This window comes from Oryx dammah, unplaced genomic scaffold (assembly GCF_014754425.2).
Source record: "Oryx dammah isolate SB20612 unplaced genomic scaffold, SCBI_Odam_1.1 HiC_scaffold_23, whole genome shotgun sequence".
Taxonomy (NCBI): domain Eukaryota; kingdom Metazoa; phylum Chordata; class Mammalia; order Artiodactyla; family Bovidae; genus Oryx; species Oryx dammah.
Window position 1 is genome coordinate 72,960,111 of NW_024070207.1, and position 25,141 is coordinate 72,985,251.

The window sequence follows — 25,141 nt, forward strand, 5'->3', positions numbered from 1 at the left end:
AAGCAAGAGGAGGGCGTAGGGGATGGAAGAATTGGGAGTTTGTGATTAATAAATGCAAACTATTATATATAGGATGGATAAACAACAAGGTCCTACTGTATAACACAGGGAACCATATTCAATATCCTATGATAAACCATAATGGAAAAGAATATGAATATGTATAAACTGAGTCACTCTGCTGTACAGCAGAAATTAACACAATATTGTAAATCAACTATATTTCAATAAAATTAAAAAAAAAATTATGGTCGGGGGGATTCCCTGGTGGGCCAGTGGTTAGGACGTGACGCTTTTACTGCCATGGCCCAGATTCAGTCCCTGGTCTGGAAACTAAGATCTCATAAGCTGCACGGTGTGGTTAAAAAAAAAAACAAAACAAAAAACACTATGATGAGATGTATTTGACACCCACTAGAATTCCTAAGACAATCTCTTTATTTATGAAGCTGTGATAAGCTGGAACTTTCATAATATTGCTGGAGTATAAAACAGTACAAACCATATTACAGAATTGTTTGGCACTCAAAACTAAGCATATATCTACCTCTTCCACTCCTAGAGAAATGAAAATGTATGTTAACAAAAGACCTGTACATGAATGTTCAGGGTAGTCTTATTCATAATAGCTAAAAACTGGGAATAATCCTAATTTCTATCAATAGGAAAATGGAAGAACAAGTAGTATTATAATGATATAATGGAATACTACTCAGTAGTACAAAGGAACACACTATTAATCAAAGAAAGAACATGAAAAAAATCTGTCCCCCAAATCTTATGTTGAGCAAAAGTCAAACACATGAAAAAATAATGATTCCATTTATATGATGTTTAAGAACACATAAAATTAATCTGGTGCTAGAAGTCAGAAAAGTGATTTCTTAAAGTGGAATATGGGAAGGGTGAATTGACTGGAAAGAGACACAGAAGAATTTTCTGGGGGAGATGGAAATGTTTTTTATCATGTTTGGGGTAGTAGTTGCATGAGTACATATGACTATCAAAACTCAAGAAATTGAGCATTTTAAATATGTGCATTTTATTGCACATAAATTTTACCTCAAGAAAAAACTATATAGAAGAAATACACACATAAGAAATGAATCAAAAGATTAACAAAGTTAGGGACTTCCCTACTTAAGATTTCGAGCGTCCAAGGCAGGGGGCCTGGTCAGAGAACTAGATCTTACATGCCACAACTAAGAATTCTCATGGCACAGCTAAAGATCCTGTGTGCTGCAAATAAGACCCAGCACACCCGAATAAATGAATTAATAAGATTAACAAAGTTAAAAAATGAGACTGAGAAAAATATATGCAATATATGTAACAAGGTTTAATATCTAGAATATAGAAACAACCCCTAAAGTCAACCAGAAAAATTCAACCTGATAGAAAACAAAACAAAGGAATGAGCAGGCAAATTCATAAAAGTAGAAAGAGAAGTGGAATAAACATGAAAAGATGCTCAATTTCATAAATAGCTGGATAAACACAAGTTTTAAAAAATAACATGCAATGTTCAAAATAGGTACAAATGAAAAAGATCAATAATATTCAGTATTGTCAGCAGTATAGGGAAACATAATCTCATATATTGATGTGCATACTGAGACAGACATTTTGGAGGACAATATTTAGTAGTATTTAAAAGCCTGAAATGTATACACTTCAAATTAGCAATTCCTCTTCCAGGTACATAGCCTAGGGAACACTCTCATGTGTATATCATGCACAAGGCTGCTGACTGAGGCATCATTTTGCCATAGTCAAGAATTGAACAACCTAAATGTCAGTCAAAATAGGAATAGTTAAAGTGAACTTCGTATACTCTGGAATCCTAGATAGTTGTAAAAATGAGGTAGACTTACAAACTGATAAAGAGTTCTGAGTTGGGAAGATCCCCTGGAGAAGGGAATGGCTACCCACTCCAGTATTCTTGCTTGGGAAATTCCATGGACAGAGAAGCCTGGCAGACTACAGTCCATGGGGTCACAAAGAGTCGGACACAACTGAGCAACTAACACTTCACAAACAGAGTTCAAACATATATTGCTGAGACAAAAGCAAGCTGAAAAACAATATATGCTCTGCGTGTATGCATGCATGCTAAGTTGCTTCAGTTGTGTCCTACTCTTTGTGATCCTATGGACTATAGTCTGCCAGGCTCCTCTGTCCATGGGATTCTTCAGACAAGAATACTGGAGTGGGTTGCCATGCCCTCCTCCAGGGACCTTCCCGACCCAGGAACCTTCCCGACCCAGGGATTGAACCCATGTCTCCTGTAGCTCCTGCACTGTAGACAGATTCTTTATTCCTGAGCCATCGAGGAAACCCCTAATATATGCAATATGATAGCATTTATCTTTAAAAACAACAGGAAACACCAATAAAAGTGTATACACAGAAAAAAATCTTGAATGCTACCCCCCAGGCAGGTAAAAGTAATTACCTCTAGATTAGAATTAGATGGTAATGCAAGGGGGATTTTATCTTCATCCATATTGCTTATGTTTGTATACTGGGCTTTCCAAATGGCAACCCACTCCAGTATTCTTGCCTGGAGAATCCCAGGGACGGGGGAGCCTGGTGGGCTGCCGTCTATGGGGTCACACAGAGTCGGACACAACTGAAGCGACTTAGCAGCAGCAGCAGCACAGGTTAAAGTGTGGGAGACCCAGTTAAAGTGTTAAAATATGGGAGACCCAGGTTCGATCCCTGGGTAGGGAAGATCCCCTGGAGAAGGAAATGGCAGCCCACTCCAGGATTCTTGCCTGGAGAATCCCATGGAGAAGCCTGGTTGGCTACAGTCCATGGGGTCGCAAAGAGTCGGACACGACTGAGTAACTTCACTTACTTACTTACTACTTGTTGATTCATGAACTTTGGGGCTTCCCAGGTGGCGTTAGTGGTAAAGAACCCATCTGTCAACGCAGGAGACATGAGAGACATGGGTTCGATTCCTGAGTCAGGAAGATCCCCTGGAGAAGGGCATGGCAACCCACTCCAGTATTCTTGCCTGGAGAATCCCATGGACAGAGGAGCCTGGTGGGCTACAGTCCGTTGGGTTGCAAAGAGTCGGACATGACTGAAGCAACTTAGATGCACACACACTACTTGTGTAATTAAAAGGAAATAAATTAACTTAGCAATGCCAAAATTTTAAAAGGCATATAGCAAATGTATTATTAAATGTGCATTTATATATATATATTGTTGTTGTTTAGTTGCTAGGTCGTGTCTGATTGTTTGTGACTCCATTGACTGTAGCCCACCAGGTTCCTCTGTCTGTGGGATTTTCCAGGTAAGAATACTGGAGTGGGTTGCCATGCCCTTCTCCAGGGGATCTTCTCAACCCAGGGATTGAACCTGCTTCTCCTGCACTGCAGGTGAATTCTTTTAATGCTGAGCCACAAGGGCAGCCCATGCATATACCTGCATATAAAAATATCTGGTGAGGATACACACCAGACTTAATAAGCCATGGTCAAACAAGAGCCTAGCTGAAAAGTTAAAAGGAAGATCTAGGGAGTGAAATGTCCACTGGGGACTTTTAAAAAGCTCTGATTTATTGCTGGAGAGCTAGAAAGCTGTATGCATGCTCAGGAAAGACCTAAAAGGCCCTCATTTTATACCTCTGGCTGACTTTGAGGCTCTGCTCAAGAAGTAAAAACTAAGACAGAGCTGTAAAGAACCTGGGCATTGAAAGTAAGCCCCAACACAAACTCAGAGCCCTAGGAAAATGCTGGAAGAGAGTTATAGGCTCAAGGCATTAAAGGAAATGAGACACTAGTGGTAAAGAACCTGCCTACCAGTGCAGAGACGTAAGAGATGCGGGTTCGATCCCTGGGTCTGGAAGATCCCCTGGAGGAGGCCACTCCAGTATTCTTGCCTAGAGAATCCCATGGACAGAGGAGCCTGGCGGGCTACAGTCCATAGCATTACAGAGTTGGACACGACTGATGCAACTTAGCACGCACACTTGTATGTATGACCAATCATTAGCTAACTACTGAAGTAACTGAGCATACACTTCTGTGACCACAAACCTCAGGGAATTACAGAATTAGTCCTTAAAGTCACAAGAGGTATAAAACAATAAGTTAGATTTATTTAAGGAGTACAAGATGGTTCAGCACCCAAAAATCAATTAATGCAATATACCATGTTGACAGAACAGAAAATAATGTGATCATGTCAACAGATGATGAAAAAAACATTTGACAAATTCATGATTAAAACACTCAACAAACTAGGTATAGAAAGGAATTTCCTCAACTTGCTAGGGGGAATCTATGAAAAATCCACAGCTAACATCAGTCTTAACAGTAAAAGACTGAATGCTTTTCCCCTAAGATCAGGAACAGGACAATATCCACTTACACCACTTCTATTCAACACTGTACTGAAGGTTCTAGCCAGGAGAAATAGGTAAGAAAAGGAAATAAAGGTATCCAGACCAGAAAGAAAGAAGTAAAACTATCTCTGTTCACATAAGACATGACTTTGTAAATAGAAATCCTAGAGACTCCATTAAAAAACTATTAGAAATAACAAGTTCAGCAAGCTTGCACACACAAGATCAATATAAAAGCTCAATAAATAATTTGAAAATGAAATTAAGTAAAAACAATTCCATTTACAAAAGCATTGCATTGAAAAGAACAAAATATTCAGGAATAAATTTAACAAAAGTAGTGTAAAACCTGTACTCTGAAAATTTTTTTAAAAAGCACTATTGAAAGATATTAAACAAGACCTAAATAAATGGAAAGACATCTGATGTTTATGAATTGAAATACTTGAAAAAATTGAAAGACACCAATACTTCCTATATTGATCTACAGAGTCAACACAAGCCCTGTAAAAATTCCAGCTGACTTCTTTGCAGAATATGACAAGCTGACTTTAACATTATTATGAAAATTCAAAGGACACAGAATAGCCTAAACAATCTTGAAAAAGAACAAAGGTAGAGCCCTCACACGTCTCAATTTCAAAACTTATTACAAAGCTACAGTAATCAGGACAGTGTAGTAATGGCATAAGGATATATCTATATATATAGATCAATGGAATAGAACTTAGATTCCAACTATTCCTTGACAAGGATGCCAAGACAATTCAATGGGTAAAGAACAGTCTTTTCAACAAATGATGCTGGGATAACTGAATATCTACATCATGCAAAAGATAAAAGTTTGGACTGCCACTTTATACCATATGTAAAAGTTAACTCAAAGGTTTCCCTGGCTGCCTAGTGGTTAAGAATCTGCCTGCTAATGCAGGGGACACGGATTCAATCCCTGGTCCAGGAAGATCCTACATGCCACAGAGCAACTAAGCCCCTGTGCCGCATTACTGATCTGTACTTCTGAGAGCCACAACTACTGAGCCCATGCACTGCACCTACTGAAGCCGGCACCCTAGAGCCTACACTCTGCAACAAGAGAAGCCACCAAAATGAGAAGCCTGTGCACCGCAACAAAGAGGATCCCCTGCTCGCTGCAACAAGAGAAAGCCCATGCACAGCAATGAAGACCCAGTGCAGCCAAAAATAAATAATCTTTAAAAAATTTTAACTCAAAATGAATCTCAGATCTATATTTAACATCTAAAACTACAAAACTCTTAGAAGAAAATAGAGATATAAATCTTTGTGACCTTGGATTAGGCAACGATTTTTTAGATACGACACGAAACTAAAGAAATAAGAGAAAAAAACAAACGAATGGAATTCATAAAAAAAATCTTAAATGTGTGCTTCAAAGGACACCTTCAAAAAACTGAAAAAGCAACCCAAAGAATGGAAGAAAACATTTGCAAAGTATGTAACTGATAATGGGCTGCTGCTGCTGCTAAGTCGCTTCAGTTGTGTCCGACTCTGTGCGACCCCATAGATGGCAGCCCACCAGGCTCCCCTGGCCCTGGGATTCTCCAGGCAAGAACACTGGAGTGGGTTGCCATTTCCTTCTCTAACGCATGAAAATGAAAAGTGAAAGTGATGTTGCTCAGTTGTGTCCAACTCTTCACGACCCCATGGACTGTAGACTACCAAGCTCCTCCACCCATGGGATTTTCCAGGCAAGAGTACTGGAGTGGGGCGCCATTGCCTTCTCCAGATAATGGGCTAGTATCTAGAATATATAAAGAACACATACAGTTCACTAATAAAAAGATAAATAACCCAATTTAAGAAACGGGCAAAGAATCTGAATGGACGTTTTTCCAAAGAAGATACACAAATTGCTGAGAAGCTCACAAAGCATCATTAGCCGTCAAAGAAATGCAAACCCAAACCACAATAAGATACCACTTCATAGCCACTAGGATGGCTATAATTAAAGACGTAATAAAACAACTAACAATATGGAGAAATTACAATCCTTATATATTTCTGGTAAGAAAATAGAATGGTACAGTTGCTATGAAAAACAGTCTGGCAGTTCTTCAAAAAGTTAAATATAGAATTATCATTTGAGCAATTCCACTTAGGTATATACCTAAGAGAAATGAAAACATATATCCACAGGAAAACCTGTACACCAGTGCTCATAGCAGCATTGTTCATAATAACCAAAAGTAGAAACAACCCCAATGTCCATCAACAAATTAATGGATAAATAAAAACTTAATATATTCATGTGGTAGAATACTGTTTGGCAATAAAAGGAAGGAAGTACTGATACCTGCTATAACAGGAATGAACCCAGCAAAGATGTTAATGAAAGAATCCAGTCACAAAAACTCACATATTGTATCATTACATTTATATGAAATGTCCGGAATAGGCAAATCCATAAAGACAGAAAGATTAGTCACTGCCTGGAGGTGGGGTGGGGGGAGGTAGACAATGGAAAAAAATGAGTGACTACTAATGGGTGTGGGTTTCTTTTGAGGATGATGAAATACTCTAAAATTTATTGTAGTGATGGTTGTACAACCTTGTGAATATACTAAAAAAGTCACTGAATTATATACTTTAAAAAAGTGAGTTTTATGGTACATTCATCACATGTTAATATTTTAAAGAAATATAAACAGCTATATGACCCAGGTATAACACTCCTAGGTTATACCTAAAGAGAAATTAAAACATTTGTCCTCATAAAAAATTATACATAGATGTTCACAGAGCAATATTCAAAATAGTCAAAATGGATACAACTGACGAATGGACAAACAAAATGTTGTATATCTGTATAATGGAATATGATTCAGCAATAAAAGGGAATGAAGTAATGATACATGCTGTAACATGGATGATCCTTGAAAACCTTATGTTAAGTGAAATAAGACAGTCACAAAAGACCAGAAATTATGTGATTCCATTTATATGGAATATAGGTTAGTGGTTGCCTAGGGCTAGAGAAGGGGGTGTGGATGGGGAGTGACTGCTAATGGGTATGAGTTTCTTTTGGCGGGTGATGAAAATGTTCTAAAATTAGATTGTGGTGATGGTTGCACAACTCTGAATATACAAAAGTTCGTTGAAATGTACAGTTTAAATGGGTGAATTTTATGGCATGTGAATTATATCTCAATAAAGCTGTTTTAAAAAAACCCTCAGAAATGTACACCTAAAAAAAGATAAAGGAACCACAAGAACCTTTAAAAATAGTCTTAAGGATAAATCTCAAAAGTACAAACATAGTACAAAAAGGGCACTTTTAAATATATTCAGAACAAAAAGCTGAATGAGGAAGAAATAGGTCTCTACCCTGTGTCAGCAGTATAATAATGATAAATGACAAAGAGGTAAAATTCCTCAATTACTATTTCTGTTTCTGCCTTCTCAGTTCCCAAGAAGGAACTGAAGCCCAATATGAGTAAAGAAATAGTAAGCGAGAACTCAGCTACTTTAATAAGAGTTCAAATATCTTGGACCAGAAGAATTATAGCTGAGGGAACTGCGAGTAATTTCAAACAAGAATGCTGAAACTATGTCAATGATATTTCAGGCATCACAGAGAAGGATGTTCCAGAAGAGTGGGCAGATGTAATTTCAATTTTCAGGAAAAAAAGGTTAAGTTAATTCCATAAATTACAGACCAGTAAGTTTGATATAAGTCTTCTAGATTGTTATAGGGATGGAGTATTACAGGGATGGCTTGCAAGAACCTAGAAATAAAGAATAAGCACTAGAAGCCAGCTTGAATTCACTTAGAAATAGTTGATTTAGGCTAATCCTTATTTATTTTTTGCACTGTTAGTAACCTGGTAGCCATGAGAAATATGGTAGACATAGTATATCTGGATATTAGCAAGGCATTTGACAAAATCTTTTATGACATAAAAGATAAATAAGTATAAATTGAGAAATGGGAGCTGGTTGGTCATTTTTGTTAGCTAGATTAATAATTGCTTGAAAGACCATTCCCAAAGCATGCAGATTATCAGGTCACTGGCATGCTGGATGAAGGTTTCTAATATTAACAGCTTACACCATGGGGTTCTTCTAGCCTTAGGAGCATCATCATTTATATCTAACAACTTAAATGAAGATATGGAAACCATGCTGATGAGGTTTATAAGTGACAACATCTGAGGAAGGATAGTGAATACTTGGAATGACAGAATCAGTATACTGATTTTAATTATAAGTAGTTGGGGATAAAACAAAACAAAAACTAAAACTTGCCTGGGCCAGATGAAATCAAACCAAGGACCAGATCCAAATCTCATACCTAAATTAGGAAATTAGTGCAAGGAAAAGAAACAGTTTTTCACTATTTCTGAAATCAGCCTCAAACTTGAATTGTTGATATTGTTAGAACGTGACCTGAAATATTCCAGTCAAGACACCAACAATAGCAATAAAAGTATTAAAGGTTTTTATCTATGACTGTGGCCTTAATTACTCTCACCCTCTTTTAGACGATCCCCTTCAGCCTTGGTTTTCTTCTGTCTTTCTGATCCAGCAAGGTCTACGAGATGCAGCTTGGAGCGAAAGCTGCTATTCCTATGAAAATAACAGGACGTAAGTGAGAACGGTACACAACTTCGAGGGCAGGGGAGTATCAAGGCTCATCTGCCTGCTCTCATTTTCTTTCAAGTCAGCCTAAATGGATTGATTCATTACAAGTACTCAGAGTACTGATGTTTGCTTATTTGTCAAATCAAGAAGCAATTATTCAATTTTAGTAGAACTAACATTAAAAATCTTAACTCTTTAAACTGTAACTTACTTGTCACTTTTCTTTCTTTGTTCTATGGAGATTGTGAAGATGGCATGAGATCGAGATGACTGGGAGTTCATAGCTGTGGAGGCCACAGTCCTACAGTTGTTGCCCTGCTCCAAACAGGAAACAGTATCCAGAGCAATGAAAACAGTCTTCTCAGTGAGTCCCACAATCTAATTCAGAGAAAGAAAAAACTCTTTTAATTCAACTTCAAATACTTCATCATTTTAGGGTAGCAATGGAACAGTGCCTTCCAGGGAGCCTCAGGTGAAGGTAAGCTTTGTCCCTAAGAATAGTCAGGGCAACACAAATAGCTATAGTATTTCTCTTTCCTACTTTCTCCTCCATGTGGCCCTATATTCTTTCCTATATCTCGGGCCCATTTTATATTTCATTTTCACTAGGGAAAATAGCCTGGTACAATTTCCACTGATTAGGAAAACAGGGTCCTAGGTTTGGTACTGTATCTACCCAGGAGAAGCTGTATAAGTTAAAATCTCTTGGAGCCTCTGGAGATTGAACTAGATGATAATGAAGTCCCTTCTAGCCCTAATATGCTACGATTTTAGTATGCCATAACTCCCAAATCAACATCTGTGGCCCTAACTTCTAGTCCTACATTTCAAAACCAAACTCATCTTCCTTCCACCAATAGTGATTCTCTCCACTACTTCTTCATTTCTAGATCTCTATTCTCAAAACTTCAGATTTGCCCTTAATTCCTCCTCTTCCTCCATATTTCATCTATTACCAACTCTCCATAATTCTTCTTTTGAATCCATTGCTTCCTTTTCCTTTTCATATCTACCTGTCTAATCCAGACCCATATTACTTCACATGCCTCAAAAATAAGGCAATTTCCCCAAATTTTCCTCCCTTATCCTAGTCTCTCCTTTTCCCATTCTTGTTTAGTCTTCTGAAAATCCTGCTTCCTAAAATGTCACCAAACTCCTAAGCCCCATGTGAAATAATGAGAGTACAAAGAGATTTTAAGATATTCTCCTAACCTCCCAGGAGCTAACTTAGTCAGAGACATACACGGAAAGATAAACACTTGATAAAAGTAGCCACAGGAAGTATTAAGTAGCTTATATACTATTCACAGAGATAGAAACTAAGCTCTTTAGTCTGGCTTCATAATCTGGTCTTAACATAGCTCCTATTAGTTCCTAAGACATATCCTCTAATCCAGACAGACAACCTAATCTTACTACCCCCATGAGTATATTTTCTGCTTTCCTGCTTTAAGCTATTCCTTACTACAAGAATGCCCTTACTTCTTTACTTACTTCTTACCATCCATGCCATTTGAAGAGTACTTACAAACTTTTCCTTACCCATCACAATTTGAATCAGAAATTCACACTTCTCTGTATTGCAAATTTTGCTCAAATAGTGTTTGGGATTTAATTCCTGCTCTAGTATAGTTTAGGCACACAGAAGATCTTAGCCAGTCAAAAGCTGGCTAAGTACCAACATTCTTTCTGGTGATAGCATGCATCTTACCCAGGTTTCTTATCCCCACCATGCAAATTGTCTTCCTGTATTCCATGCTTATCAGGCTTTCAAAATAGGTCTGATCCTTCAAGCTTTGCCTTAGTGCCTGGCTAATGACTTAATGGCTCAGAAGGAAAATTTCAGAAGCACAGGCAACTGCCTCTCAGGCACCTGCAACCTAAATTTCAACTTTCGGTACAGAGAGAAAGAGAGGGAGATGCATAAGGTATTATTTTACCAAGTTGTCCTAAGTCTGCACTACCCTATTCTTATCTACTTCCCTCCTCAAATTCTCCAACTCCTGAATACTCAAGCTGCTGCTAGAACCAAACTCTGCCTGTTTTCTGGCTTCTGGATTTGGCCCACTCCCATATACAAAACTCCCAACCTTGCCTCAAACTTTGTTCAGCTACAGGTCCTCAGCCTACATCTATACCATGTGACAGAAGCCTCTCAAATAAGTGATCTCTTCTTCCTATGGTAAACTCAAAATTTTTGTATCATCTTACTTTCTAAATATCCTTACAGAGATCTAGCACAATGTCTCCTACAGGGCTAACAGAAATTTCTATGACCATGTTCCATATCTGTGCTATCTAATACAGTAGCCACTAGTCACATGAGCACTTGATATGTGGCTGGTGTGACTGAGAGACTGAATTTCAAACTATATTCAATTGCAGTTCATTTAAGTTTATATAGCCATTTATGGCTGGTGACTACCATACCTGACAGCCCAGCCTCAGGACTCTGTAAATAGCCAATAAACATTTAATTGATATTAGCATTCCTTCAAGAGGTAATATGGAGAAGGAAATGGCAACCTACTCCAGTATTCTTGCCTGGGGAATCCCAGGGACAGAGTAGCCTGGTGGGCTGCCGCCTATGGGGTTGCACAGAGTCAGACACGACTGAAGCAACTTAGCAGCAGCAGCAGCAGCCTCTCTAACCTTCTCTAAGAAGGTGGTAAAACTTCCTTCCCCACAAGAGTTCCCATCCAGGAATTCTAGATTAGCAAAGGGAATTAGAACCTAATTCACACAGAACCTAAAAGACTGAGGTGCTAACGGTCATTTAAAAGCACAGTGGCAAATAAAGGGAGTGTGAACAGTTAGAAGTGGCCAACATTTTAAAATAACATCAAATGAGAGACAAACACACCTTTATGCCTTCCTTAGGATCCTCCCGTATATTTATTTGAGGGGCTTTTTCACGAGATGGGCATAGAAGATCCAAGATTTCTTCATTGTAAATCTGGCATTATTGAAAACAAAGTGGTAAAAACAAGATGTCAACAGTGGTAATCAAGGAGTTGTGGGACCACAAGTGATTTCTAAAATTCTTTGACTTTCTGTATTAAAAAAATTGTTTTGCAACAAACGTATTTTTTATAATTAAGACAAGGATTTTAACCCTAAATGTAATCATTGATACTTATAAGAATAAATTCACATGTATTACTTGTAACAAAATTAAAACTGCTATCTCCAGAGTTAGCTTCTTAGGAATAGTAGACACAATGAAAAGCTACATGAGTATCTAAATTCAGTTCTTAGATGGTCATAACATCACCTTCACCACTTTTGTTAAAATGTAAGTAATAGGTCTTTATTGAAGGGTGAAGGGCAACGAATATTTCAACAACAACCAGAACTTTAAGTACTGTTTCATAGTAAGCACCATGTTTGTTTGTTAAATTATATACATTTAATTACTGCTCCTTAAAGATAAGATATCTTATCACTGCTATGGAATCAACCAGGTAGATTATCAGAAGTTGTAAGTTCTCTAGGTATGTGTTTCTGGTATCATGAGGGCTAGATGTAATTGGTCAGTCTATTTGTATACTACTATATACTAGAATGAAAATATCCACAAAGGTAGGGACTTTTATGTTTTGTTCACTGATATATCCCAAATACCTAGAAAGGGGCCTGTAACACAGTAGGTATTCAATAAATATCTGTTGAATAAACACTCTATCATTACTTACACAGCTCAAAACTTCACCCAATTTTTATAAACATTCTTCATGGAGCAGCAGCATGATCACTCAAGGCTCAAAACAGTAAAGGGATATCAAATATTTTTTCTAAAGACTCTACAGGGAATCAATAATAGAGGCCAAACTCAAAGTATTCCTATCTTCTTTTTATATGGGAATGCCAACTTCTCTAACAATCAGATTAAACAGACTACTCTGACAAGGAAAAAACTGGGTGAGAGCCAGATCCAACTGAGCCAGTAAGTTTTCTCTATCAATTTATTAAAATGCAATTTACTAAAAATTCAATTTATTGAGTCATACCAGGAAAAATTCAATATGCATTTATTTTTCCACCCAAAGATAAATTTGAATTCAGAATAAAAATAAATCATTTACCTCCAAGTATGATACTTTCAGAGTAAATTCGAAGTCACTCTTTTTATCAATTTCTTTGAAGAGCAGTTGTATTACCCTAGGAATGACCCCAACTGTTGGTTCATTTTCTTGCTCTGCAGTATATGCACCTCCCATCGAATAGGTTTTTCCAGAGCCAGTCTGCCCATAGGCCAGGACGGTTGCATTGTATCCTGGCAAAACAGAAGTCACATGTGTAGTGATGGAGGCTCAAATATTTTCATCCAATCAATACCCTCCATGTCCTTCAGTAATTACTTGTAGCAGAACTGAGACTGCTCTCTGAACACAAGGGTCTCCTGGGAATGTCAGACACAAAGAAAAATTATATGGGTGCCATGACTTTGCATTACTCCAAATAAGCAAAGAAGAAAAATATCTAACCCACATATATGTTTCTCTTGCTAGCTCTTAAAAGCTAGGAAGTAAAACACTTAAAAAGATATGACTGAGATAATGATAGTGACTAAGTCACTGTCTAAAAGCCATTCAGGGTTTTAGAATTCTGCTTTCTACCTGAACAATTCTAAATTATGGGAATTAAATGGAAGTCTTAGAAAATGCATAGATAGAAGGGATTCCAACATGTATTTCTTTGATTAACAAAGTCTTCATTTGAACCCTATTATCAGGTTCCTCATAGAAATGTCATCATTTAAGTATGATTCAATGTGATGTATCTGGAGAAGGAAATGGCAACCCACTCCAGTACTCTTGCCTTGAAAATCGCATGGACAGAGGAGCTTGGTGCAGGCTACTATCCATGAGGTTGCAAAGAGTCGGGCACGACTGAGAGACTTCACTTAATGTGATGTATGTCCTTTTTTAATTTTCTTTTTTGAGAGAACTTATTTCTGGTTTATTGACTATGCCAAAGCCTTTGACTGTGTGGATCACAATAAACTGTGGAAAATTCTGAAAGAGATGGGAATACCAGACCACCTGACCTGCCTCTTGAGAAACTTATATGCAGGTCAGGAAGCAAGTTAGAACTGGACATGGAACAACAGACTGGTTCCAAATAGGAAAAGGAGTACATCAAGGCTGTATATTGTCACCCTGCTTCTTTAACTTATATCCAGAGTACATCATGAGAAACACTGGGCTGGAAGAAGCACAAGCTGGAATCAAGATTGCCAGGAGAAATATCAATAACCTCAGATATGCAGATGACACCACCCTTATGGCAGAAAGTGAAGAGGAACTAAAAAGCTTCTTGATGAAAGTGAAAGAGGAGAGTGAAAAAGTTGGTTTAAAGCTCAACATTCAGAAAACGAAGCTCATGGCATCTGGTCCCATCATTTCATGGCAAATAGATGGGGAAACAGTGGAAACAGTCTCAGACTTTATTTTCTGGGGCTCCAAAATCACTACTGATGGTGATTGCAGCCATGAAATTAAAAGATGCTTACTCCTTGGAAGGAAAGTTATGACCAACCTAGATAGCACATTGAAAAGCAGAGACATTACTTTGCCAACAAAGGTCCATCTAGTCAAGGCTATGGTTTTTCCAGTGGTCATGTATGGATGTGAAAGTTGGACTGTGAAGAAAGCTGAGTGCCGAAGAATTGATGCTTTTGAACTGTGGTGTTGGAGAAGACTCTTGAGAGTCCTTTGGACTGCAAGGAGATCCAACCAGTCCATTCAAAAGGAGATCAGTCCTGGGTGTTCATTGGAAGGACTGATGCAAAAGCTGAAACTCCAATATTTTGGCCACCTCATGTGAAGAGTTGACTCATTGGAAAAGACTCTGATTCTAGGAGGGACTGGAGGCCGGAGGAGAAGGGGACAACAGAGGATGAGATGGCTGGATGGCATCACCAACTCGATGGACAAGAGTTTGGGTGAACTCCGGGAGTTGGTGATGGACAGGGAGGCCTAGGGTGCTGCAATTCACGGGGTTGCAAAGAGTCGGACACGACTGAGCAACTGAACTGAACCGATTCATGTAAATGAAGACCTTGATGTTCTGGAAGATCTTAAGATGTTACATTGAGATTTTCACTGTAGTAGATTGCTAATATCAACTGGCATGACTCTGGGGCAAGAGAATAACATTTAATAATCATCTATAATATCACAGATATGTATATATAGTAATAACTGGGGAAATCAAGTTTCAGCACTTTTTTACAAAAAACTCAGGGTGCCGTTGAGCTGATTGAAAAATACTGGCTTTATCTTTGCAGCTGAGAGCAATATTAACCAAACACATATACATTGAAATCACTTTCTATTGCCTCTAAAGACCATAATTCCCATATTTTCTCAAGTTAAGAATACAAAAGTAATGGAACTGGAGACACACAAACAGGGCGGCGGCAGTGACGAAGACACCGATGATGACAGCAGCAGCGTTGAACAAGGTGGGGGGGTTACTCAGCATGGCTGTCAGGTGAACTCTATGGCTTTTCAGTTTAGTTGAAATTCCCTCCATGGACTTCTGGAGTCCCTTGGTGTGTCTCCAGAGTAAATTTAAATTACTCTACATTTCATCAATGTTGGAGTGGCAAGAAAAGGGGGGAACTGATTTGGGGTGAAAAGGTATAACGAACTGTAACCTCCATATAAATATCTCAAAAACAAAGATGAGTGAAAAGAAACCAGAGCCTTTGAACTTCATGAAAGATTTCCAGGAATTCCTGACTCAGCAGACTCATCACGTCAGCATGATTTCTGGATCAGTTAGTGGGGACAAAGAAGCAGAGGCTCTTTAGGGAGCTGGAACAGGTGGTGATCAAAATGGACTCAATCACCCATCTGTTGAAATTTCCTTGGATGAAAACTCAGGAATGTTAGTAAATGGGTTTGAAAGGACCTTTGATGGAAAGCTCAAAGGTTGATACTGCAACTATGCCAGCAAAGGCACCACCTGGCTCATTGAACACATTTAAATCCATACAGGTGAGAAACTTCACTGATGTCACTTATGCCCATTTGCATCTGCCTGTGATCGTCATCTGGAAGCCCATATGTGTTCCCATATAGGAGAAAAACCATACAAATGTGGATTGTGCTCCTTTTGCTGCAGTGATTGAAGCATCCTGTCCCATCATCAAAAGCACAAATCTAAAATGGTACTAGGTTAAAGGTACTAGGTCTTCCTTAAGCATCAAGAGAATGTGCAGGGGTTTACAGAAGAAAATTAGCAATCTGAGCTATAGCAGAAGAGCACTAATAAACTTAAGCCCACCTTCCACAGTGGTTCAGGAGCCAGACACCTTAATGATTTTGCCCATGAAATCCCAAATATCCAGAGTGACTTCTATGAAAGTATGGCAAAAACCACACCAACAGGGGGCCTGCCAAGAGACCCCCAAGAACTCATGGTTGACAACCCATTAAACCAGCTCTCAACTCTAGCAGGACAGTTGTCCAGTTTGCCACTTGAAAACCAAAACCTCGCACCCCCTGATATAGTTCCCTGCACCAACAAGAAGCCTTTCACTGATGCAGCAGCCCTCTACCCAGGCAGTAGTTTCTGTAGTGTCAGCAAGTATCCCTTAGAGTTCCTCTTCCCACCAGCCCTGAACCTCGGCTGTCACAGTCAGAGGAACTACAGCCCAGTGGGAGGTCCAAGCAGTGAACCAAGTGCCCACATGAGTAGTCCAAGCATGGGAAACAGCCAACTGAGCACTCCAGCTCCCATCCTGCTATATAAATCTAGAGTAAATAAATTTGAATAGGAGGCTGTCATTTTTATATTGGGTAATAACTAGCTTACTCTGAGGACAGCTTGGTCAAATAATAAAATATATTGTTACTAACTCTTGCTTTCTGTGTACTTTGCAAAATTTTTTAAATTTGATTCAAATCTTGAAAGTGTTACTAACTGGCTTCTTAAAGCAAACATTTTACCTATTAAGTATTAACTAAAAAGCACTTTTAGACTTACAGTAAGTGAAAGGGAAATATTGGTGGTATGTCTCCACAAAAACCCCAAAGTGCCAAGTTAATGTATCTTCTGTCCTCTCTTCCAAATGCTACAAAGCCATTAGAATGAGTTCCTGTGGTTTAATATCTAATCTAAACTAATCTCCACTGCACTGTTGAAAGAGCAGCATCAAGGAGTTTCTCCATATAACTCTTCTTGTCAATCTGAGGCTTGTGAATCAAAAGTCTGCAGTCTGTTCTGCTGTTGCTTTTAGCACTTACAGCTCAGATTAGTTTTACAGCAGTCACTTCCAAATGTGTAACTTGGCCCTTGTATGTATATATTGTCAGAAACAGGATGCTGTCATTTTGACACTTTTGTGGCTATTTTTTTCTACTTATTCTTCATATAAAAGCAATACCACAAAATAAAAAATGAAAGCTTTCATTAAACAAAAAGGAGGACCTCTCATGCTAAAACCAGTTTATTAACTGTATATTCTGGGCCAAATAGTGACCAACACTTTTTTTTTTCCTGACAACTAAAGATGTTTTGAAAGAGCAATTTAGTTCAGTTTTTTTTTTTCAGAACTATAAACTAGAATGCATAATTTAAAAATTCCTATGAATTAAAGTTGGAATACAGTTGTATTCCAAAGGTATCAATGCTTGAAAGCTAGTTAATTCTAAACGCACTAACATTTTTGAAGCAAATCTACATTAGAAACTTTTTTGGTATTGTTTTTTTAAAATATTTAAGGTTTTATTTAAATTTTTGTGAGTTAAATTCTGTATTGGAAAGATGTTGGCATCTTCCATTAAGTATTCAATGTTTCTCCCATTTTATTTTTAATAAAATATTTTATAGAAATGAGTTGAGAAAAGCTTAACATGGACTATTTATAATACTTCACTGTTAACAGGCAATGTTCTGAAACCAAATTTATTTTTGTTCAGTGAACATAACTAGATTTTAAAGCTGGTAGATAATTTATCTCCACTAACTCTTTTTAAGAAACTGTAAAGGGATTAACAGGGAATAATTTTATTCCAGATTTTTATTAATATAGTAAGTAGCTACAACTTCTTGAAACTCAAGTAAAGGATATACTTTTACTTTGAAAAAATTTCACTAGCTATTTTCCAGTGCCATTTCATTTTAGAAATGGGTGTTCGCCATTCATATGCAGAACTGTTTGACAAAGGGAATATTTACTAAAAAAAAAAAAAAGTCCAGAGATAAACTTCATTTAAGTTCTACAAAAATATTTATCAAATGGATGTATTATTTTTTTTAATTCCCTACTAAGGACTTTTCATTAAGTAGTCTTACAGAATATATGATTTCTAGAACTTAGTTTTGTTAATATGTACTTTGATGTAAAGAACATATTTTGTATATAAAACATAAAACTTGAGTACGGTTGCAAAACACACTACATTGTTTAAGGATTCCAGAAATCAGTTTAATGCTGGAATAACTATTTAGTATGTAATAGTTTTACAATTATGTAATTCATATTGTGAATGAAGCCTTGCTTTTGTAATATATGAACAAAAAAACACCACACTTTTGAAAAAAGAAACAGAATATAAAAGTAGAACTTTAACATTCTTATGAAGTTGTGAAGGTACATTCCATGAAAGATAACAGAATAATACAGGGTCTGGATGCCATATTTTTCTTTAGGAATGGCTAAAGGAAAGGAGGGATGGTTAATTAGAAGAAAATTAGAATAAAATAATGGTCCTCCAAATATATAGATAGGAAAAAGATTAGCTTTATAGGAGACGTCTGGCAGATACCACCTTAATCAAATGATCATAAAGAACATCAGTAGTAATAGAACAAATCAAAATTGTGTGCTGTCCCGTAGGATTCAATGAGAAGAATACAGCACCACTTCTGCGATATTCCTGCTAAAGATATACAATCTAAATCTAATAATAAACAAACATCATTTACAAACTTGGCCTGTGATTGTCAAAACTGTCATGATGATGAAAATCAAAAGACCAAATGAGTTTTATAATAAAGAAGACTACAGAGGCAGTACAACTAAATACAACATATGACTTTGAACTAGATCCTTTTGCTATATGGGACATTATTGGGACAACTGGTGAAACTTGAATGAGGTCTGAGTACCAGATGGTAGTGATGTAACAATGCTAATTTCATGATTTTGATGGTCGTATTGTAGTTACATAGGAGAAAGCTCCTGTTCATAGCAAATATACACTAAAGTATTCAGGGGACCATCAGGACAACAACTCATGTCAAAGGGTTTAGAAAAAAAAAAAAGGACTTTATGCTGTTCCTGCAACATTTGTTTGAAATTAAGTTTGAAATTACTGCTTTACTATTTTAAAAATCTGAAACAAAGTGTTCGATGTGTCTTAAGCCATGACATCATTTTAAGAAGTGAAAAAAAAATGTGAATAGCTGTTGCCTGGAAGAAGGCTTCTGTTTGTCTAGAGGGATGAACTAATGTCACTGAGTAGAAATTACTGGGAAGCAAATTTCATCTCAATATAATCTAACACAATTAGAGTAGTCCAAAAACCAATCTGTGATATTTCTGTCAAAGAAAAAAATTTTAACCAGATGCTGGAAGTTCACTTAACAGAGATATAGCCAGAAAGTAATTTTCTTTGGATAGAAAGAAAAATAGACTAGATGATGTGTAAATATCACTTTCAACTTTAAAGGACTAGTACGCCATGGTTCTACTTCTTTTAAATCCTTTGAATCTTGACTAACCACTGTAGTAGACTAACAATTAGACATCCCTCTGGCACTGCTCCCTTCTTCAGAACTTTGCCATAGTCTTAAATAACACTAAAGCCCTGGCTTCTCTTCTGTAATCAAGATTATTAACTGGCCAGTGTATTCAGGGGCTTTAGGAAATCTCAAAGGTTTTAACATTTTAAATACTTTTGTCTAAAAAAATGAAGCAAAAAGTTTAATTTTTCTTATGTGTTTAACGGGCTTCCCTGGTGGCTCAGAGGTTAAAGCCTCTGCCTGCAATGCGGGAGACCTGGGTTCGATCCCTGGGTTAGGAAGATACCCTGGAGAAGGAAATGGCAACCCACTCCAGTGTTCTTGCCTGGAGAATCCCATGGACCGAGGAGCCTGGTGGGCTACAGTCCACGGGGTCGCAAAGAGTCAGACACAACTGTGTTTAACAGTGTGTACGTAGTCATCTACTTCCACTCCTACCCCTGGACTTTGAACTCTTTCAGGGCCCAGAAGCTGTATTATTTACCTCTGAATCCCTCAAGAGGCTTTGCAGTGCCTGGGCCTCAACTAGGGCCTTATCAGCACCCATCAAAGAACTTAAAATCTAATGAGGTTTCAGAGCAAACAAACAAAAACATATACAAGTCAAAGACGAGCAGAACCATAGAAAGCAAATATAGTATAAAGGTACTTTCATTGGGTCAGTTCTTAGGTTGTGGGCTTTTTGAAGGCAGGACTCATGATTCATCCATTCCTGTATTGGCAGCACCCAATCACAGTGCCTGACACATAGTATATGTTCAAGAACCGTTTGAAGAATCAACCAGTCTCACCTTTAAATACGCCTTTTATGAGTGGTGCTACTGCTGTATTGAAGACTTCCTCTTGTTCAGTAGAGGGGTCAAACACAAAATCGTAGGTAAAAGATTTGTCAGTACCAACCACCACCTAGAGAAGGCAAGGGACAAGGAGTAAGGGAAAAAAAGAAAGGCTAGACCGTGCCCCTCACTGCTATTTGGCATCAGCTGTTCAGAGGGAGGCCCAGAACTCTGCTACGCACCTGAGGTTCCCCGGGTACAAAGGAAAGGCACATTTGGCAGCCCTCATTAATCTCTTTGGGGACCAAAGGGCGACATCGCAGTGCCACTCTTACAGGAATGCCCTTCACCTCTTCCTTCATGATCCTACTTCTGCACCGTCTCTGCTGAGGGTAAAAAAAAAAGAAAAAGATGCTCTTTGATAAACCTTGGTAGGTCGGCAGGAGTGGGAGAGCGTCCTCCTTCAGTTCTGGCCCTCCTCGGAGGGTGTGGTGGGTTAGGGAAGTCAGCGGTAGCCTACGGCGGCAGCCTCTCCCTCCCAGCCGGATCGCTGCCTTGGGAAAGTCACTGTCTCTCAGTCTTGGCCAGGACAGGACAGCCCATCACCCTGACCCTCTGAAAACAGCGAAGTGGCCTCTGAAATAGAAAGCAAAAGCCCAGCGGAGACGACGACAAAGAACCAAAGCACCAGGGTACCGGGAAGGGCAGATCCTGAGCTAAGGTGCCCCCTTAACTCACCAAACTAAACGTCCCTTACCAGGTCTCCCGCCGCCCTGTCCCAACCAGAGGTTTAACCGCCAAGTTTCAAATCACTCCCGGAGGCGCCAGCCAATCGGAGCGCAGACAGCCTGAGGGCGGAGCACGCACACGGCGCGCGCAGGAAGACGCAAGGGAGGGGCACTTGCGCGTCGCTCCCTAACCCCGCCTCTTTCCGACTCAGCCTAACATCTGCTTCCGGTTCCCAGGCTGAGTTGGCGGTGAGCTGAGACTCGGCGCCTGAGGCCTGCGGGTTGGAGAGGTAGTAAGACACAACTTTTACAGTGCTGTGGGCACAGGACTCAGGCACGATGCGGGAAAGAGATCTGGAAGGTGGCTGGTGGTAAAGGAAAGGCCAATCTGCAGACCGCCACCATTACTCGTCACATTAGGGAATGTGGGGCGGTGCCTTGCCCCGAGTTTCTATGGATAGTTGGAATCAGCATTCCGTTGAATTTCGAAAGTAGTCAGATAGTTTTAGATTCGATCCTGATTTCCTCCTCTCTAGAATGAGGACGGTAACATATGTTTCACAAGCTTGTTGTGAGAAAGCAGAGCATTTCTATAGTGTATCTAAGAGGTTGTTAGCATCCAGAGATATTCAGCCAAGTTCATAGTTTTCTTCCTTCTCTCCCAAAATCTATCACCTACCTAGAAGTGGGCTGGGCGTATAGACTGACAGTCTTGGAATGGGTTGGGTTGTTTTCTAAAACTTGCTGGGCTGTTTTCCCTTTTAAATCATTTTCGTCAGCGTTGATTCACGCTTCCATTCCAGGTCCTTGCTGGAGATGGACAGCCGGATTCCTTACGATGACTACCCAGTGGTTTTCCTGCCTGCCTATGAGAATCCCCCAGCATGGATTCCTCCTCATGAGGTGGGGACCATCTGTACAAGGAATTATTTTCCCATAGGCACAGGATGATATATGAAAGGGAGGATGGCAGTTAGAAAGCTCAATGGAGAGTGAATCTTAGCTAGAAGTTGGATTCTGAGCAACTGTTAACTAAAACAGTGTTATCTGTTTTACTTAAACTAAGTCCATGACTACACCTTCTCCTTGCTTCAGGGTGATGCATTTGTGTTCTGGATTAAAGTAGTAAGCCTGATAATAAGATTTCTGGGGTTGCTGTGTCTTGCAGAGGGTATACCATCCAGACTACAACAATGAGTTGACCCAGTTTCTGCCCCGCATCGTTACACTGAAGAAGCCCCCCGGAGCTCAGGTGAGCTCATGGAACACTTGCCTCTTATTCCAGGCTAGGTTTGTCCATACCAGGCCCAGCAGTTGGCCATGGTTGCGGGGGTGGGGGGGTGAATTGGGAAGCAGATAAGGAGGCTCTGAATCTTCCTTTTATGAGCAGAAAAGCTGAGATGCCACTTCCACAACTTCTGACTGCTCTCTGAGGGACATAAGGCAAGCTATCATACATTGATGCTACTAGATATTCCTGTGTTTGTGGTCTGTATTGAGCCCCCTTCTGTGCTCTTGTCTTACAGTTGGGGTTTAACATCCGAGGAGGAAAGGCCTCCCAGCTGGGCATCTTTATCTCCAAGGTGCGTCTGCCTGGTAGGCAGTATGGATAGCTACTTCCCTTTGTTATCAGATTGCTGAACCCTGATGTCCCAAGGCTGGGGAGAAGGATGATTCAGTAGACTTATAGAAGGGGCATAGTGAGACTGTCCTTGCCCACTTACAACTTCCTACCTTGCAAGCCACCTGTTTCCCCACGTCATCTCTCTCTCTCACTCTCTCACACACACACACAACGAATATAGTACCTTACATTTGAACGGCATTTAATTTCACTGACACTGTTTGAAATTATCCTACCTTGATTATATATATTACAGGTGATTCCTGACTCTGATGCACATCGAGCAGGACTTCAGGAAGGGGACCAAGTCCTAGCTGTGAATGATGTGGATTTCCAAGATATTGAGCACAGCAAGGTGAGCACAGCACCTGGGCTATGTGAGGCTAGAAGCCATCCCAGGTAGGATGCAGTGGGTAAGATTAGCCTAATGTGTAACCTGATAAGAAAGAATTTCACCTTGATAAGAGGGAGGCAGCTATTGGTGACCCAGAAGGTTGGAGTGGCAAACTACTTTCCTCCTGTTATAATTCTTTCCTGGGTTGTATCTCTTCATTTGTACAAGCTGCCATGTTCCTTCCAGGCTGTTGAGATCCTGAAGACAGCTCGAGAAATCAGCATGCGGGTCCGCTTCTTTCCCTACAGTAAGTGCCTCTCTCTTTTTTGCTTACCTGGCAGAACCCTCAGTGGGAACTCTTTAAATACTGATTACTAGAGGCCCCACAAGTTGGTGATGGGGAGTTGGGAGCTCAGGCCAGAAAATAACCTGTGCTTTTCTTCCTTTTCTTTCTTGTTTTCCCCAAGATTATCATCGCCAGAAAGAGAGGACTGTGCACTAGAGAGTTGCAACCCACAGCCCTCCACATGGGATCTCCTAGGACAAGCTAGCTAGGTCTCAGGGAAGCCATCTGGGAAACTACTCTCAGCCTCACCCTGGGAGAGTGGAGTCGGGAGGATGGGGAGACAGCAAGACCCTGCACTGAGCCAGCTGGCCAACTGTATTTCCCAACTGTACTGTGCTTTGAGTTCTCTAGTTTTCTATGTGGGCTTCATACCCTGGAAGGAGAAGGATGGTGATGTCTAGGTATCTCTTAGCTTGTGGAGAACCCTGCTAGAGAAGGCAGCTGACATTTATTGAATACCATGTGCTAGGCAATTCCACATATTTCCTGTCATTTTCATTAGCATATACAAATCAATAGAAAAAAGGATATTGGGGGCCTCCCCGCTAATCTGCCTGACCATCTCATTCTATCCTTATACTAGCAGTGTATACCCATACATTTTGGAGACTGCAATGGAACCATGTTTTCCTCCCCTCCCTCATTCTATTTTCTCTCTGCAAAAAAGTAAAATACAATGCTGAGGACATGCTGGTGTGACTTTTGAATGATACTGGTTGGGTGATAAATGCTTTTGAGATAAAAATAAAAGCTCTTCCAAAGAGAGGAACCACTAGAAGCAACAGAGCAACACTGTACGTACTTCACAATTATCTCTTTTTGGCCAGAATGTTAGGGAGACCCAGGAAGCTTATCTGCAGTATGACTGAGGAATGGGTATAGGGTGAGGGGTACTGGAGGAAACGGTGTCCCTTCCCCCATGAACTATGGCCACTTCTGTTCAGGAGCCAGTATTAATATAGTTCTGTCTTCTGTTTTCCCAGATTCTTTCATCTGGAACATAAACTAAGGGAGAGGCTTAGATGCATTTCTTTTCAGGGATAGCAGTAAGCAGTTGGTTCCCAATTTCCACCTGGTTGGTTGACTAGTACTGACTGCTTGCTGATTTCCCCCTTGTCTTCACCCCAACCCCCAAATAGCCTTCTGCCATGTTCTTAGCAATCCATTGTTAGATATTCCAGGCCACGTGTAATGCCATTGACATGTTCACAATACCCATTAAGAAAAGAAAGTTATCTAACGAGGTATGGGGTGAAGTTGTACCCCATAATGAAAGTCCCAAATTTTCCTTGAAGAATGCTGGGAAACTTCAATATATATTTTGAGGCCCTTCCCCCTGAAGAGTGATGCTGTTGGTTTGAGATGTAGCCTAGATGTCTGATTTTCTTAGTATATATTTATTTTTTATTTTTTTGTACTTAAAGATCTTTTTATTCAAAGTCACAGTACAATTGTGTACATCAACTATGCCTCAATTTTTAAAAATCACAATGAGAAGGCTGCACCTCTGCACTTTCAGCACCACCTCTACTCATGTTGCCCCAGTTAACTCACTTTCCCACTCTACTCTCCCCAGATTTTGCACAAACCAA

At 39.4% G+C, this 25,141-nt stretch overlaps 2 protein-coding genes and 1 pseudogene across 5 annotated transcripts in view; 2 read left to right on the top strand and 1 right to left on the bottom strand.

The window, feature by feature from the left end:
• Nucleotides 1-21,310, bottom strand: part of KIF4A (kinesin family member 4A) — a 130,760-nt gene extending 109,450 nt beyond the window's left edge. The window contains exons 1-7 of the mRNA XM_040265741.1: nt 21,275-21,310; nt 20,760-20,903; nt 20,533-20,647; nt 13,066-13,256; nt 11,844-11,936; nt 9,192-9,358; nt 8,871-8,965 (exon numbers count right to left, since the gene is read on the bottom strand). Of these exons, the coding sequence (XP_040121675.1) occupies nt 8,871-8,965; nt 9,192-9,358; nt 11,844-11,936; nt 13,066-13,256; nt 20,533-20,647; nt 20,760-20,879 (781 nt within the window). The 5' untranslated portion in view covers nt 20,880-20,903; nt 21,275-21,310. The remainder of the gene's footprint in view (nt 1-8,870; nt 8,966-9,191; nt 9,359-11,843; nt 11,937-13,065; nt 13,257-20,532; nt 20,648-20,759; nt 20,904-21,274) is intronic.
• On the top strand, nt 15,672-16,769 carry LOC120882481 (annotated as a pseudogene).
• Nucleotides 21,311-21,403: 93 nt separating the features above from the next.
• Nucleotides 21,404-24,237, top strand: PDZD11 (PDZ domain containing 11). Of its 4 annotated transcripts, none has more exons than XM_040265747.1 (7): nt 21,404-21,535; nt 22,049-22,148; nt 22,414-22,497; nt 22,772-22,828; nt 23,126-23,224; nt 23,450-23,510; nt 23,671-24,237. In XM_040265747.1, the coding sequence occupies exons 2-7, from the start codon at nt 22,062-22,064 to the stop codon at nt 23,703-23,705; spliced, it is 423 nt and encodes a 140-aa protein (XP_040121681.1). In that variant the 5' UTR covers nt 21,404-21,535; nt 22,049-22,061; the 3' UTR covers nt 23,706-24,237. The 4 variants fall into 4 exon arrangements, with proteins under 4 accessions (XP_040121681.1, XP_040121683.1, XP_040121680.1 ...); XM_040265746.1 differs by having other exon boundaries at nt 21,409-21,535; nt 23,432-23,510; XM_040265749.1 differs by lacking the exon at nt 22,772-22,828 and having other exon boundaries at nt 21,408-21,535.
• The last annotated feature ends 904 nt before the right edge of the window (nt 24,238-25,141 follow it).